Source organism: Eschrichtius robustus, chromosome 17 (assembly GCF_028021215.1).
Source record: "Eschrichtius robustus isolate mEscRob2 chromosome 17, mEscRob2.pri, whole genome shotgun sequence".
NCBI classification, from domain to species: Eukaryota; Metazoa; Chordata; class Mammalia; order Artiodactyla; family Eschrichtiidae; genus Eschrichtius; species Eschrichtius robustus.
In genome coordinates this window covers 58,449,944-58,466,586 of record NC_090840.1, presented here as the reverse complement: position 1 = coordinate 58,466,586, position 16,643 = coordinate 58,449,944, and the positions used below count along the sequence as shown (strand labels likewise).

At 37.2% G+C, this 16,643-nt stretch overlaps 2 protein-coding genes across 3 annotated transcripts in view; one reads left to right on the top strand and one right to left on the bottom strand.

The window, feature by feature from the left end:
* The window catches only part of ENY2 (ENY2 transcription and export complex 2 subunit), a 137,099-nt gene that overhangs the window by 13,706 nt on the left and 106,750 nt on the right, over positions 1-16,643 (bottom strand). The gene's annotated exons all lie outside the window — the stretch shown is intronic.
* NUDCD1 (NudC domain containing 1) overlaps positions 1-16,643 on the top strand; it is an 89,893-nt gene that overhangs the window by 3,131 nt on the left and 70,119 nt on the right. For both annotated transcript variants that reach the window (XM_068526014.1, XM_068526013.1), the window contains exon 2: positions 8,844-8,998. In XM_068526014.1, the coding sequence (XP_068382115.1) occupies positions 8,844-8,998 (155 nt within the window). The remainder of the gene's footprint in view (positions 1-8,843; positions 8,999-16,643) is intronic.

Below are 16,643 nucleotides of genomic sequence, written 5' to 3'. Positions count from 1 at the left end.
TCCACTTCTGGAATTCATCTTATATTTTTTCCCTAGACTCTTCATTAAGTAAATGTATATATTTTCCTCCTATATTTCACCTAGCTAAGTCATACTCTGTTCTTTCATCTTGGTTTACATGTTACTTACTCAGATTCCTTTCTTGACTATCTAGTAAAAATCTATACTATAGAATCTATACAAATTAGAATCTGTACTTTTTCACAGTACCTGATTCTTCATAGACTTTATCACACTTTAGCATTTGGTGTCTGTTTTCTCTGCTAAGACTGCTAGTTCTGTATTGAGAGTCCTGTATCCGTCTTTTTCAATGTTTCATCTCTGGAGCTTCAGCATGACTGATGAATAATAGAAGATTTTATATCACGCACAACCTAAACAGCTTTATTGAGCTATAACAATAATCTACACATATTTAAGTGTATAGTTTGATAAGTTTTTTTTTTTATGATTTCTAGACAATCAGATGTTTTTATTTATTTTATATTTTTGGCTGTGTTGGGTCTTCGTTTCTGTGCGAGGGCTTTCTCTAGTTGTGGCAAGCGGGGGCCACTCTTCATCGCGGTGCGAGGGCCTCTCACTATCGCGGCCTCTCTTGTTGCGGAGCACAGGCTCCAGACGCGCAGGCTCAGTAATTGTGGCTCACGGGCCCAGCCGCTCCACGGCATGTGGGATCCTCCCAGACCAGGGCTTGAACCCGTGTCCCCTGCATTGGCAGGCAGATTCTCAACCACTGCGCCACCAGAGAAGCCCTAGTTTGATAAGTTTTGACATGTGTTCATATACACTCATGAAGTCATCACCACAATCAAGATATTAAACTTAGCTACCATCCCCAGATGTTCCCTTGTGCCTTTCTGTAACTGGCCCTCTGTTCCTCCCTCTCCCCTCTCAGTCCCTAAGCAACAACTGATCTGTCACTGTAGATTCATTTGTATTTTCTAAAGTTTTATATACATAGAATTACACAGTATGTACTTTTTTGTCTGGCTTCTCTTACTCAGCATAATTACTTTGAATTTATTCTTGTTGCATGAGAGAGAGATTTTGAAATCTCTGGCTGTAATTGTGGATTTTTCTCTTCTTCCTTACAGTTCTGTCAGTTTTTGCTTCATATATTTTATGTTGCATAAACATTATTGATTATTATGTTCTTTGATAAATTGACTACTTTATCATTATGAAATAACCTTTATATCCTTGGTGATAGTCTGCCCTGAATTCTCCTGTTTGATAGTAAAATAGTCACTTCAGCTTTCTTCTAATTAATGTTACCATAGTGTATATATATATATCTTTCATTCTTTTACTTTTAACCTATTTGTGTCTTAGTATTTAACATGCATTTCTTTCTTTTTTTAAAATTTATTTTATTGAAGTATAGTTGATTACAATGTTGTGTTGATAACATACATTTCTTTTTGGCAAAAATAGTTGGGTCTTTTTTATTTAAACTGATAATCTTTATCTTGTGATTAGACTGTTTACATTTAATGTGTTTATTGATTTTGTTAGGTTTGGGTCTTTCATCTTGCTATTGGTAGTCTGTTGGTCCCATTTAGTCTTTGGGAAGATGGAAGTTTCCTGCTTTTCTGCCTTCTTTTGGATTGAGTATTTTTAAGAATCCATTTTTACCACATTTGTTGGCTTATTAGCTATAGCTCTTTGTTTTGTTATTTTAGGGTTTATAGTATACATCTTTAAATTATTACATGGTGCATTCAAATGATATTGTATTATTTCATGTGTAGTATAAGAACTTTACAAAAGTATACTTCCATTTCTCTCCTTTATGCTATTGTTGTGCATTTTACTTTTACATATTACTATAAACTTGTAATCCATTGTTATTTTTGTTTAAATAGTTAATTAAAAAAATCTTATATATTTACATTTCTGGTGCTCTTCATTCCTTTATGTAGAGCCATATTTTTATCTGTATAATTTTCCTCCGCCTGAAGGACTTTTAATATTTCTTACAGTGTGGGTCTTCTGGTGATGAAATATTTCAGCTTTTGTATGTCTGAAAACATTTTTATTTTGCCTTGATTTTCAAAAGATATTTTTGCTATGTGCAGAATTCTAGGTTAACAGTTTTTTGCTTTCAGTACTTTAAAGATGTTACCCCTTGTCTTATTACTTGTATTGTTTCTGATGAGATGTTAGCCTATCTTTGTTCTTTTATACATAATATCTTTTTCTTCTCTGGCTGCTTTTAAGACTTTTCTCTTTCATATTGGTTTAGAGCGGTTTGATTATGTTGTGTGTTGATGTGGTTTTCCTCATGATTCTTGTGCTTGGGGTTTGTTGAACTTCCTAGATCCATGGGTTTATAGTTTTCATCAAGTTTGGAAAGTTTTCAGCCATTATTTCTTCCAGTTTTTTTTTTTTTTTTCTTCTCTGTTTTCTCCTTTGAGGAATCTAGTTACCCATTTTTAGATTACTGAAAGTTAACCCCAGCTCATTAATGCTCTTTTTATTTTTATTTTTTTCTGTTTTTTTTTTTTTTTAATCTTTCTTTGGGTTTTTTTGTTTGTTTTTTTGGCCCTGCTGCGCAGCATGCAGGATCTTAGTTCCCCGACCAGGGATTGAACCTGTGCCCCCTGCAGTGAAAGCATAGGAGTCTTAACCACTGGACCGCCAGGGGAGTCCCTTAAATCTGTTTTATTTTGGATAGTTTCTATTTTCATGCCTTTAATTTCACTAATCTTTTGTTTTGCAATGTCTATTCTGTCATTAATTCCATCTAGTGTATTTTTCATCTTAGATATTGTAGTTTTCATCTCTAGAAGTTTGATTTAAATGATTTTTAATACCTTTCATGTCTCTGGTTGTCATTTTGAACATTTGGAATGTACTTTAATAAATATTTTAATTTTTTTAATTTAATGTTTAATTAAACATTTTAATGTTTAATGTTTTAATGTTTTAAAACATTTTAATGTTTTATTCTGCTAATTATAACTTCTGTGTCAGTTATGTGTTGGCTTCTGTTGATTGGGTATTCTCATTGTGGGTTTTGTTTTCTTTCCTCTTTGCATGCCTGGTAATCTTTGGATGCAAAAAGTTGTGAATTTTACCCTATTGGGTATAAGACATTTTTGTATCCTTATAAATCTTCTTGAACTTTGTTCTGTGATGCAGTTGAGTTACTTGGATTAATTAGATCAATGCCAATGGGTCTTGCTTTTATGATTTTTTAGCCTTGTCTGGAGCAATGCTCGGTCTATGGCTGATTATTCCTCACCACTGAGACAAGACTTTTCTGTGTACTCTGCCTATGAATTTGAAGTTTTCTCTGGTCTGCCTAGTGGGAACAGTGACAGCTCCCAGCCTTGTGTGAGTACCCAACACTGTTCCCTCTAATCCGTTCAGATGGTTCTTTCCCTGGTCTGGGGTAGTTTCTTCAGACATATGCCATTAGTTCTCTGCTGAATATTTGAGAGAGACCCTCTGCAGATCTCTGGAGCTCTCTCTCTATGGCTCTCTCTTCTCTAGTACTCTGTCCGATGAACTGTAGCTGTCTTGGTCTCCCCAGACTTTCAGCTCAGATTCCTCAACCCAGGGAGTTGGTCAGGTTCTACCTCACTTTCCCCTCTTTGTGCCGTGGGCTGGAAACTCACTCGTGGCACTAAGCTGGGGCAGTAGTAGAGCTCACCTCATTTGTTTCTCATCTCTTAAGGATCACTATCCTTTGTTGCCTGTTGTCTTGTGTCTTGAAAATTATTGTTTCACGTAATTTTGTCTGGTTCATTTTATTTTGTCTTACTGGTTGTTTCTGAGGGAGGGATAAATCTGATTACTATTATTCCATCTTGGCTGCTTAATACATATTTTTAAAGGAAAAATAATTTCTATAGAGTAGTAGAGCTAAAAACAAAATTAAAATGGGTTAATGAGGGTAATGAGAAAATGGGAGTGTAGACTGTTTTTTAGAGAAGTTTGAGAAGTACAGGGTGGGAGAGAGCTCTGCTTTGAGTGCAGAGCAAAGAAGAGGAAATCGTTTTCATGTGTTTTGAGAGTGGGGAAGTTTTCAGCATATAAGTGGAGGAGAAGGGGCCAGTGGAGAGGAGATAACCTGAGGAAAGGCCTAGAAGAGGCAGGAGAGAATGGAATAAACAGCTGTGTGAGAATTAGCCTTGGAAGGGAGAAGAGGAACCGGGAGATTAACACTTACTCTTCTTCTTAGGCGTCACATAGCAAATACTTCACATAATTTAAACTTGTCAATAATTTCATAGGGTAAGTATTATTAACTTTTATTACAAGTGAGGAATCAGGGTAGAAAGTTAGGTAACTTAACCTTAGCCATCAGTGGCTAACCTGACCCTAAAGCTCCTGCTTTTTCTAATGCACTTTGTGGTCTCTGGGCTGTTTCTTCAGGGCAGGGAGAATAAAAGCTGGCGAAGGTTTAGGCTATAATTGGAATAAAGGGAGAGAAGAGCCATGTAACTTATTTATGTAAGTTTACTATAAAATTCATGCCTATTCTTTTGGAGGAAAATTTGGGGAAGAGAAGCAGATCAATGTGTTACGGTGCAGAAGCATTGTATAGAAGAGTAGTGGGAGCAATGCTGCGAATTCTAGCCCTGCCTTGTTCTGTACATTTTGCTTCACAACTAGTTATACAAACCTGTACTCTTGCTTTTTTACATCTTTATATGCAAAGAGCAAACTCAGTAACTAGGTGAACAGAAGACTTAACTGATCATTTTTAGAAGATAAATGGTCTAAGAAGTGACCTTTGTGAGTTAACGTTCTTTGCTCCTTCCCCTCCTTTTAAGAAAATACTGTGCTTATGTAAGTATTAGATTGAATCATATTCAGTTGGTGTCAAAAGAGTTGAATATTGACAATTTCATTTGGTTCAACCTAATTCTGTATTTTGAAAGGACAAGAAGCAGTAATTGTGACCATTGTTAGCACCATTAGGACAGGGATCATGTCTGTTTTATTTACCAGTATTTGCCCAATGCCAAGCACCATGTCTGGCACGTAGTAGACATTCAATAAATAATTTGTGGGCTTCCCTGGTGGAGCAGTGGTTGAGAATCCGCCTGCTAATGCAGGGGACACGGGTTCGAGCCCTGGTCTGGGAAGATCCCACATGCCGCGGAGCGACTAAGCCCGTGAGCCACAACTACTGAGCCTGCGCGTCTGGAGCCTGTGCTCCGCAACGAGAGGCCGCGACAGTGAGAGGCCCGCGCACCTCAATGAAGAGTGGCCCCCGTTCGCTGCAACTGGAGAAAGCCCTCGCACAGAAACGAAGACCCAACACAGCCAAAAATAAATAAATAAATTTATTTTAAAAAAAATAAATAAATAATTTGTGAATGAAAAACTATAAGTTTTTGAGGTTCCATGCATGTTTTATAAGAAATTTAGGTAAAGATTAAGGGAGATTCCCTTCTTGTTAGGCCCTAAGTTCTTTTTCATAGAATAAGAGAAAAGGCTTTTTCAGCAAAGCTGTTTTATTTCTGATGCAAGATAATGTTAACTAATAAAATATTTTACTACAATGGCTTCTTAGCCCTCTGTTAAAGAGGTTCCTCTTCTTCAGTCATTTCAAAGATCAAGCTGGATTGGATACTCCCTGCTGTTCACCCCTCCCTTAGGCTTTACAAAAGAGCCCCATCAGTGGTTAAGCTCTGTCACATTCTGGACATTGCTTTTCTCCTTTCATTTTTCTCTGCCTGCCCTTTTATACTCAAGTTGATTGACATGGTAAATGCAATAACTTTTCCTTTCTCATTTGGGGCCAAAGAGGTGGCCTTTTTCTGAGCACTGTCAGCTCTTGCAAAATAGCAAGTATGTAATGTGCCCTTCATTTGTGTCCTAATAACCTACATAAATTAATCTTGTCAGAATGCAGCACCCTAAGACTTAGACTATTTCATGGTTTCCTAATAATGGTTTTCCAGAATCAGTACAGTTACAGACGAGGTGTTGTACCAAGGCAGAGGGCTAAGAAGTCTCTGGCTTGTTCAGGTTTGCTCAGGGGTCTTTGGCACAAATATGAAGAAAATGTATTTGTTGTATCATTGCCTAATATTACTGCTTTGGACCATTCTGTTACCACGTACACTTCCTGCAGTATCGAGTTTAATCCACACAGTGGTGCTAGAAAAACAAGAATTAATGATTGTTTCCCTTCTAATCAGTGAATATGTATTTTTAACTTCCTTATAAAATAAACACTTCCTTGAGTCATGTAATAATTTCCTCAGCCTCTATCAAATCCATCACCAAGTTATAATGATTTAACCTCTGATAGGTCTCCAAATTTCAACCATCCTTTACCTGGATGACTGCAGTAGCTTCCTGGTGGATCTTCCTGGGTTTACTTTGCTTTGCTCTGGTGTGTTTTCCATAGGTAGTTATAAGTAACCTTTTTATTTTTATTTTTTTAATATATATATATTTTTATTTTTGGCTGCATTGGCTCCTCGTTGCTGCACGCGGGCTTTCTCTAGTTGCGGCAAGCGGGGGCTACTCTTCATTGCGGCGCGAGGGCTTCTCATTGCAGTGGCTTCTCTTGTTGCAGAGCACGGGCTCTAGGCACGCAGGCTTTAGTAGTTGTGGCACACAGGCTCAGTAGTTGTGGCTCGCGGGCTCTAGAGCACAGGCTCAGTAGTTGTGGCGCGTGGGCTTAGTTGGTCCGCGGCATGTGGGATCTTCCTGGACCAAGGCTCGAACCCGTGTCCCCTGCACTGGCAGGCGGATTCTTAACCACTGTGCCACCAGGGAAGTCCCTATAAGTAACCTTTTATACATTCGAATCTGGACTTTACTCTCCCAGTTAAAAGTTCTTAAATGAGCTCTTATTACATTGAGTTTATCAACAAAGATGAATAAAGGCAAGGCCTTTTGTGATCCAGCTTCTGCCCAGTTCTCTAGCTTTTTTCATCTGTTGCCTTTCCTTGTGCAGTTCTCCTTGTTGCTCTGTATTTCAGCCAGTCTGGCTGACTTTTAGTTTTTTGCACACAAGTGTTTCCTTCTACTTTCGCCTGCTCTCATTTTGCCTGTGATAAGTAGTTTGTGTGTGTGTGTGTGTGTGTGTGTGTGTGTGTCTGTGTATAGGGATGTTTCTTAAGTTAACTCTACCTTGTCCTTTGTAGCTTGGCTCGAATTTTTTAAAGTCTTCTTTACTCTCCCCAAGTAGATCAGCTTCCAGTGTTATTTACTCTCCCCAAGTAGATCAGCTTCCAGTGTTATTTGTTCTCATAGTATCCAATAATTTTTCTTTATAACATTTATTACAGTTTAATTATATATTTATTTATTTGACTAACGTCCATTTCCCCACTGGATCATAAGTGTTAAGCAGGTAGATTCTGTGCTCTTTTCCCATCATTGTATCATTTGTGCCTATTAAAATATTTGCTGAATAAATGAATGAATAAATGTAAGTCAGCCAGGACTCAAGGCAGGTAATAGAAGTACGAACAGGTGAGCATTTGGGAAAAAAAGATGAAAATACTTGCAATCAGAATACAGTAAGGTGAGTTTCATAGTTAAGGTAAAATATTGGCCCAGCATAGTCTACTTATGTATTTCCTGTTGGAGCAGAAATTAATTCTAGGTCACTGGCAGCCCTGAACTATAAGTTTCTCTCTACATAGAAGGGAAGGAGGAGTGGGAGGCAGATATCATGCTTGGCAGATTTAAAATTACGGAAGCAGGACTTCCCTGGTGGCGCAGTGGTTAAGAATCCGCCAGGGTTTGAGCCCTGGTCCGGGAAGATCCCACATGCCACGGAGCAACTAAGCCCGTGCGCCACAACTACTGAGCCTGCGTGCCACAACTACTGAGGCCCGTGCGCCTAGACCCCGTGCTCTGCAACAAGAGAAGCCACCGCAATGAGAAGCCCATGCACTGCCACGAAGAGTAACCCCCGCTCGCCACAACTAGAGAAGGCCCGCGCGCAGCAATGAAGACCCAACACAGCCAAAAATAAAATAAATAAATAAATATTTTAAAAAAAGGAAACGTAAAATTATGGAAGCAGCTAAGAGAGTAGATCTTAAAAGTTCTTATAACGAGAAGAACAGTTGTAACTATGAGGTGATGGATGTGTTAAGTAAACTTATTTTGATAATCATTTCACAATAAATACTTATATCAAATCATTATGTTGTGTACCTTAAACTTATACAATGTCATACGCCAATTACATCTCAATAAAGCTGGGAAAAAGTAAAATAAAGTTATGGGAGCTTCCAATGCCCTAGTGGAAAAAACACTGTTCTTTAAATAAGAAACCTTGTTTCTGTTGCAGATATGGTCACTGTTTTGTTCTGTATTCTTGGGAAAGATGTGGTATAGCATTAGAGAAGTCACCATGTGCACTTACATTTATTTCCATAATTATTTTATGGGATAATAAAAACATTCTCTTTATTTCTTAATGTGTGGTAAAAAAATGAACGAGGTGATAGAGGTAGAGCTTTTTAAAAAGCACACACGTTATAAAGTGTACTTAATATTTGCCCAGAAAACAGGAAATCTTTCAATTTTATGATTTCTCTGTTCTTTTTATTTATAATTACAAGGAAGAGGTACCTAAAAGAAAAGAGTGTGGTATGAAGAGCTCTATCTCCTCTGGCCACTGTATTCTGAGTTCTGTAAGGGCAGGGGCCTTGTCAGTTTTACTCACTGTTTATCCTCTGCACACAGTGCCTAGTAGGGGCCCAGAAATTGTTTTTGAAATGAAAAATATAGTGAATTGTCCTGAAGGCCTTGGTAATCAGTATTCTGTGATTTTTTTGCCTTGTTGACATTCTGCAGAAAAGAGCAATCTGAGGCAGAACTCTTGATGTTTGTTTATTTTTCTTATATTTCAGCTGTGGCAGAAGTAAAACTTCGAGATGATCAGTATACACTGGAACACATGCATGCTTTTGGAATGTATAATTACCTACACTGTGATTCATGGTATCAAGACAGTGTCTACTACGTTGATAACCTTGGAAGAATTATGAATTTAACAGTGATGCTGGTAAGAAAAAAATTTGTAATACTAGGATTTTCCAATAAATTTGTTACTTAATTTTCCCTTTTCATCTAATGTCTAGAGAATTGAGGTACACATACCTTTAATATATGGAATCCTATCATCAGTTTATGTAAGGCTTCATTTTGTTTAATTCAATTTTAATTTTTCCCCTTATTCTTGTTACTTAAATTTACTTACTCCCCTCCACTCTTACCAATAGGCAACTACTCTGATGTGTTTTATATCTCAATATTGATGTAACTGCTTTTTCTATGTGAGTAGTTAATCCTATGACAGTGGATTTATCTGTTTTTTCCTTTCAGTTAATCTTTGCTTTATGTATTTTTAAGTATGTTAATTGGGTGCAGACATTTTATCAATAGGATTGTTTTGTCTGCTATGCAACGTCCTTTTAGCATTATAAAATATCCCTCTTTATCTCTGGACTCTGGGAATAATTTATCTTGAAGTCTTCTGATATTAATATAGCTGTCCTGGCTTTTTTTTTGTTTAATTAGTATTTGTCTTTTTCCTTTTTCTTTGAGTTTGTCAGTGTTGTTATTTTTAAAGTGTGTCTCTTGTAAAGAGCATATAGTTGGGTCTTGTTTTTTATCCAGAATGACAATCTTTGTCCTTTAATTGGCTTAGTACATTTATATTTAATGTAATTACTGATATGGTTGGGTTTATGTTACCGTTTGCTAATTCTTTCCATTTTGTCCCATCTGCTCTTTGTTCCTTTGTGTCTCTTCCTACCTGTTTTTTTAATTCATCACAGTTTTTCTTTTTAAAAATTTTTTTCTTAAAATTCCACTTAATTTTCTCCTTTGGCTTTTTATTTAAACCTGTTTGTATTGTTATTATTTTTAATGGTTAATGTAGAGATTGTAGTACTCATCCTTAGTTTATCCTACTTTGCCTCTAATTAATGTTATTCCACTTTTAAAAAATGTAAAAATCTTATGATATTATAATTCCTTTTACTTCCTTTTCCATCCTCTGGCTATTGTCATACATTTTATACTTCTTCGTATGTTGTAAGCTCCACAGTACGTCGTTAATGTATTTGCTTTAAGTAATCAGTGGTCTGTCAATAGCTTCCTGACTACTCTCTGCTCCTTCCAGCTTTTCTTTGTGTTGCATCTACAGAATAATCTATACAGTTTGCTTGTTTAATCTTATCACTTCTCATTTAAATTCCTTAAATATTTCCTTTATGACAAAATCCACACTTTTTAATATGTAATTTTAGAATAGGTAATGCATTCATGTGATTTAAAAAACAAGAAACTTAAAAAGGTATTTAGTAAAGTCTCTCTGATCCCAGTTTTATCTGTCCTGTGTTCAGTACCCCTTTTCCCTCCATAACTTCTTTTTTTTTTTTTTTTAAATAAATTTATTTATTTATTTTTGGCTGCATTGGGTTTTCATTGCTGTGTATGGGCTTTCTCTAGTTGCGGCGAGTGGGGGTTACTCTTCGTTGCGGTGCATGGGCTTCTCGTTGTGGTGGCTTCTCTTATTGCGGAGCATGGGCTCTAGGCACGTGGGCTTCAGTAGTTGTGGCATGCGGGCTCAGTATTTGTGGCTCACGGGCTCTAGAGCGCAGGCTCAGTAGTTGTGGTGCACGGGCTTAGTTGCTCCGCGGCATGTGGGATCTTCCCGGACCAGGGCTCGAACCTGTGTCCCCTGCATTGGCAGGCGGATTCTTAACCACTGCGCCACCAGGGAAGCCCCCCTCCGTAACTTCTTTTTGTTAGTTTCTTGTATATTCTTCCAAAGGTGGGGTTTTTTGTGTGTGTGTGTTTGTTTGATTTTGATTTTCCTGGCAAGTATAAGCATAAAGTGATATATTTGTTTAAAAAATACAAACTCCTCACCTTGGCAAATGCAGCTTATAATGCCCTTTTCTCCAGGCTTGTCTTTCACCACTTTGTACACTACATTCTAACAGTACTAAACTCTTGTAGTTACTGAAACATGCCCTGTATCCTTTTCCCTCCAGCCCTTTTCCCACATAATTTACTCTACCTGAAACATTCTCTCTTACTTGTGTGTGAGGCTGCTTCCCAGTCTTCACTTGAGTTTCAGCTAACCATTTCATCTAGGAAGCTTGCCCTGATGTCCTCCCTTTGTTCCCCCAGGGATAGTCAAACCATTGGCTCTCAGATCTGCATGGACTTTGAATTTCTGCTAGGCCAGGGGTTGGCAAACTTCTTCTGCACGGGGCCAGATAATAAATGTTATAGGGTTTATGGACCAGACAGTCTTATGTCACAGGTGCTCAGTTTTGCTGTAGTAATGTGAAAACAGCAATTCACAATATGTAAACAATGAGTGTGGCTGTGTTCCAATAAAACTTTATTTACAAAAACAACAGGCTAATTTGGCTTATGGGCTATAGTTTGCCAACACTTGGTCTAGGCTGTGGGTCTTTCTTATATTTCTGTAATCCTAGCAGCCAGCAGAAGGCTTAATCAGTATGTTTATACAATGGATAACAGTTGTTTAAAGCTTGTTCTTACTCTTTGGAGTTGGCTTTACATTCTTGATAGGATCTTTTTATTCTTCAGGTACAAGTATGAGTCTGGTTTGTTGAGATAATTTTACTGAATAAGAAAGATTTATTTTTCTTCAACAAACATTTATTGAATACTGCTGCATGCTTTGTAGCCACACACACAAATAAATTGATAACGTCACAGCGGAAGTAAGGATAAGATGCAGAAGTAGTATGAAGAGGAAATAGTTTACTACGATGCATGGCTAGGAGAGGGATGTGGATAAGGTCACATTTTAGAGCCAGAAGCTTGGTTTTATCAGTTCACTCATTGATATCATGATTTGGGGTACTAATTCCAACTTAAATCAAAAGATTGAAAATCTAGAATTAAAGTTCATGACTGCATTTGAAATACTGTAGATAAGCAGTGTGGACTGGTCAGTATATTTTTCTTCTATTGCAAAGTTTCCATAGGAAATAAAATAATTTATTTTATTTTATTTATTTATTTTTTTGAGGAGACTATTTACAGCTCTTTTTTTTTAATTTTTGAATTTTATTTTATTTATTTTTTTATACTGCAGGTTCTTATTACTCATCAGTTTTATACACATCAGTGTATAGATGTCAGTCCCAATCGCCCAATTCATCACACCCCCACGCCCACCCCCCCACGGCTTTCTCCCCTTGGTGTCCATACGTTTGTTCTCTACACCTGTGTCTCAACTTCTGCCCTGCAAACCAGTTCATCTGTACCATTTTTCTAGGTTCCATATACATGCATTACTGTACGATATTTGTTTTTCTCTTTCTGACTTGCTTCACTCTGTATGACAGTCTCTAGATCCATCCACGTCTCAACAAAGGACCCAATTTTGTTCCTTTTTATGGCTGAGTAATATTCCATTGTATACATGTACCACAACTTCTTTATCCATTCGTCTGCTGATGGGCATTTAGGTTGCTTCCATGACCTGGCTATTGTAAATAGTGCTGCAATGAACATTCGGGTGCATGTGTCTTTTTGAATTACGGTTTTCTCTGGGTATATGCCCAGTAGTGGGATTGCTGGGTCATATGGTAATTCTATTTTTAGTTTTGTAAGGAACCTCCATATTGTTCTCCATAGTGGCTGTATCAATTTACATTCCCACCAACAGTGCAAGAGGGTTCCCTTTTCTCCACACCCTCTCCAGCATTTGTTGTTTGTAGATTTTCTGATGATGCCCATTCTAACTGGTGTGAGGTGATACCTCATTGTAGTTTTGATTTGCATTTCTCTAATAATTAGTGATGTTGAGCAGCTTTTCATGTGCTTCTTGGCCATCTGTATGTCTTCTTTGGAGAAATGTCTATTTAGGTCTTCTGCCCATTTTTGGATTGGGTTGTTTGTTTCTTTAATATTGAGCTGCATGAGCTGTTTATATATTTTGTAGATTAATCCTTTGTCCGTTGATTCGTTTGCAAATATTTTCTCCCATTCTGAGGGTTGTCTTTTCGTCTTGTTTATGGTTTCCTTTGCTGTGTAAAAGCTTTTAAGTTTCATTAGGTCCCATTTGTTTATTTTTGTTTTTATTTCCATTACTCTAAGAGGTGGATCAAAAAAGATCTTGCTGTGACTTATGTCATAGAGTGTTCTTCCTATGTTTTCCTCTAAGAGTTTTATAGTGTCTGGTCTTACATTTAGGTCTCTGATCGATTTTGAGTTTATTTTTGTGTACGGTGTTAGGGAGTGTCCTAATTTCATTCTTTTACATGTAGCTGTCCAGTTTTCCCAGCACCACTTATTTTATTTTATTTTTTTTAAATATTCCCTCTTCCTCACAGCTGCAGCAAAGCAGAGGTTCTTCTTTTTTTTTTTAATTAATTAATTAATTAATTAATTTTTGTCCGTGTTGGGTCTTCGTTTCTGTGCAAGGGCTTTCTCTAGTTCTGGCAAGCGGGGGCCACTCTTCATCGCGGTGCACGGGCCTCTCACTATCGCGGCCTCTCTTGTTGCGGAGCACAGGCTCCAGACGCGCAGGCTCAGTAGTTATGGCTCACGGGCCTAGTTGCTCCGTGGCATGTGGGATCTTCCCAGACCAGGGCTCGAACCCATGTCCCCTGCATTAGCAGGCAGATTCTCAACCACTGCGCCACCAGGGAAGCCCCCCAGCACCACTTATTGAAGAGACTGTCTTTTCTCCCTTGTATATCCTTGCCTCCTTTGTCATAGATTAGTTGACCATAGGTGCGTGGGTTTATCTCTGGGCTTTCTATCTTGTTCCATTGATCTATGTTTCTGTTTTTGTGCCAGTACCATATTATCTTGATTACTGTAGCTTTGTAGTATAGTCTGAAGTCAGGGAGTCTGATTCCTCCAGTCCCGTTTTTTTCCCTCAAGACTGCTTTGGCTGTTAAGGGTTTTTTGTGTCTCCGTACAAATTTTAAGATTTTTTGTTCTAGTTCCGTAAAAAATGCCATTGGTAATTTGATAGGGATTGCATTGAATCTGTAGATTGCTTTGGATAATATAGTCATTTTCACAGTATTGATTCTTCCAATTCAAGAACATGGTATATCTCTCCTTCTGTTGGTATCATCTTTAATTTCTTTCATCAGTGTCTTTTAATTTTCTGCATAGAGGTCTTCTGTCTCCCTAGGTAGGTTTATTCCTAGGCATTTTATTCTTTTTGTTGCAATGGTAAATGGGAGTGTTTCCTTAATTTCTCTTTCAGATTTTTCATCATTAGTGTATAGGAATGCAAGAGATTTCTGTATTTTGTATTTTGTATCCTGCAACTTTACCATATTCATTAATTAGCTCTAGTAGTTTTCTGGTGGCATCTTTAGGATTCTCTATATGTAGTATCATGTCATCTGCAAACAGTGACAGTTTTACTTCTTCTTTTCCAATTTTATTCCTTTTATTTCTTTTTCTTCTCTGATTGCCATGGCTAGGACTTCCAGAACTATGTTGAATAATAGTGGTGAGAGTGGACATCCTTGTCTTGTTCCTGATCTTAGAGGAAATGCTTTCAGTTTTTCACCATTGAGAATGATGTTTGCTGTGGGTTTGTCGTATATGGCCTTTATTATGTTGAGGTAGGTTCCCTCTATGCCCACTTTCTGGAGAGTTTTTATCATAAATGGGTGTTGAATTTTGTCAAAAGCTTTTTCTGCATCTATTGAGATGATCATATGGTTTTTATTCTTCAATTTGTTATTATGGTGTATCACATTGATTGATTTGGGTATATTGAAGAATCCTTGCATCCCTGGGATAAATCCCACTTGATCGTGGTGTATGATCCTTTTAATGTGTTGTTGGATTCTGTTTGCTAGTATTTTGTTGAGGATTTTTGCATCTATATTCATCAGTGATATTGGTCTGTAATTTTCTTTTTTTGTAGTATCTTTGTCTGGTTTTGGTATCAGGGTGATGGTGGCCTCATAGAATGAGTTTGGGAGTGTTCCTTCCTCTGCAATTTTTGGGAAGAGTTTTAGAAGGATGGGTGTTAGCTCTTCTCTAAATGTCTGATAGAATTCACCTATGAAGCCATCTGGTCCTGGACTTTTGTTTGTTGGAAGATTTTTAATCACAGTTTCAACTTCATTACTTGTGATTGGTCTGTTCATATTTTCTGTTTCTTCCTGGTTCAGTCTTGGAAGGTTATATATTTCTAAGAATTTGTCCATTTCTTCCAGGTTGTCCATTTTATTGGCATAGAGTTGCTTGTAGTAGTCTCTTAGGATGCTTTGTATTTTTGCGGTGTCTGTTGTAACTTCTCCTTTTTCATTTCTAATCTTATTGATTTGAGTCCTCTCCCTCTTTTTCTTGATGAGTCTGGCTAATGGTTTATCAATTTTGTTTATCTTCTCAAAGAAACAGCTTTTAGTTTTATTGATCTTTGCTATTGTGTTCTTTGTTTCTATTTCATTTATTTCTGCTCTGATCTTTATGATTTCTTTCCTTCTGCTAACTTTGGGTTTTGTTTGTTCTTCTTTCTCTAGTTCCTTTAGGTGTAAGGTTAGATTGTTTATCTGAGATTTTTCTTGTTTCTTGAGGTAGACTTGTATAGCTATAAACTTCCCTCTTAGAACTGCTTTTGCTGCATCCCATAGGTTTTGGATTATCGTGTTTTCCTTGTCATTTGTCTCTAGGTATTTTTTGATTTCCTCTTTGATTTCTTCAGTCATCTCTTGGTTATTTAGTAACGTATTGTTTAGCCTCCATGTCTATGTGTTTTCTACCTTTTTTTCCCTGTAATTCATTTCTAATCTCATAGTGTTGTGGTCAGAAAAGATGCTTGATATGATTTCAATTTTCTTAAATTTACTGAGGCTTGATTTGTGACCCAAGATGTGATCTATCCTGGAGAATGTTCCGTGCGCACTTGAGAAGAAAGTGTAATCTGATGTTTTTGGATGGAATGTCCTATAAATATCAATTAAATCTATGTGGTCTATTGTGTCATTTAAAGCTTCTGTTTCCTTATTTATTTTCATTTTGGATGATCTGTCCATTGGTGTAAGTGAGGTGTTGAAGTCCCCCACTATTCTTGTGTTACTGTTGATTTCCTCTTTTATAGCTGTTAGCAGTTGCCTTATGTATTGAGGTGCTCCTATGTTGGGTGCATATATATTTATAATTGTTACATCTTCTTCTTGGATTGATCCCTTGATCATTATGTAGTGTCCTTCCTTGTCTCTTGTAACATTCTTTATTTTAAAGTCTATTTTATCTGATATGAGTATAGCTACTCCAGCTTTCTTTTGATTTCCATTTGCATGGAATATCTTTTTCCATCCCCTCACTTTCAGTCTGTATGTGTCCCTAGGTCTGAAGTGGATCTCTTGTAGACAGCATATATATGCGTCTTTTTTTTTTTATCCATTCAGCAAGCCTGTGTCTTTTGGTTGGAGCATTTAATCCATTCACATTTAAGTTAATTATCGATATGTATGTTCCTCTGACCATTTTCTTAATCGTTTTGGGTTTGTTTTTGTAGGTCCTTTTCTTCTCTTGTGTTTCCCACTTAGAGAAGTTCCTTTAGCATTTGTTGTAGAGCTGGTTTGGTGGTGCTGAATTCTCGTAGCTTTTGCTTGTCTGTAAAGCTTTTGATATCTCCATCGAATCTGCATGAGATCCTTGCTGGCTAGAGTAAT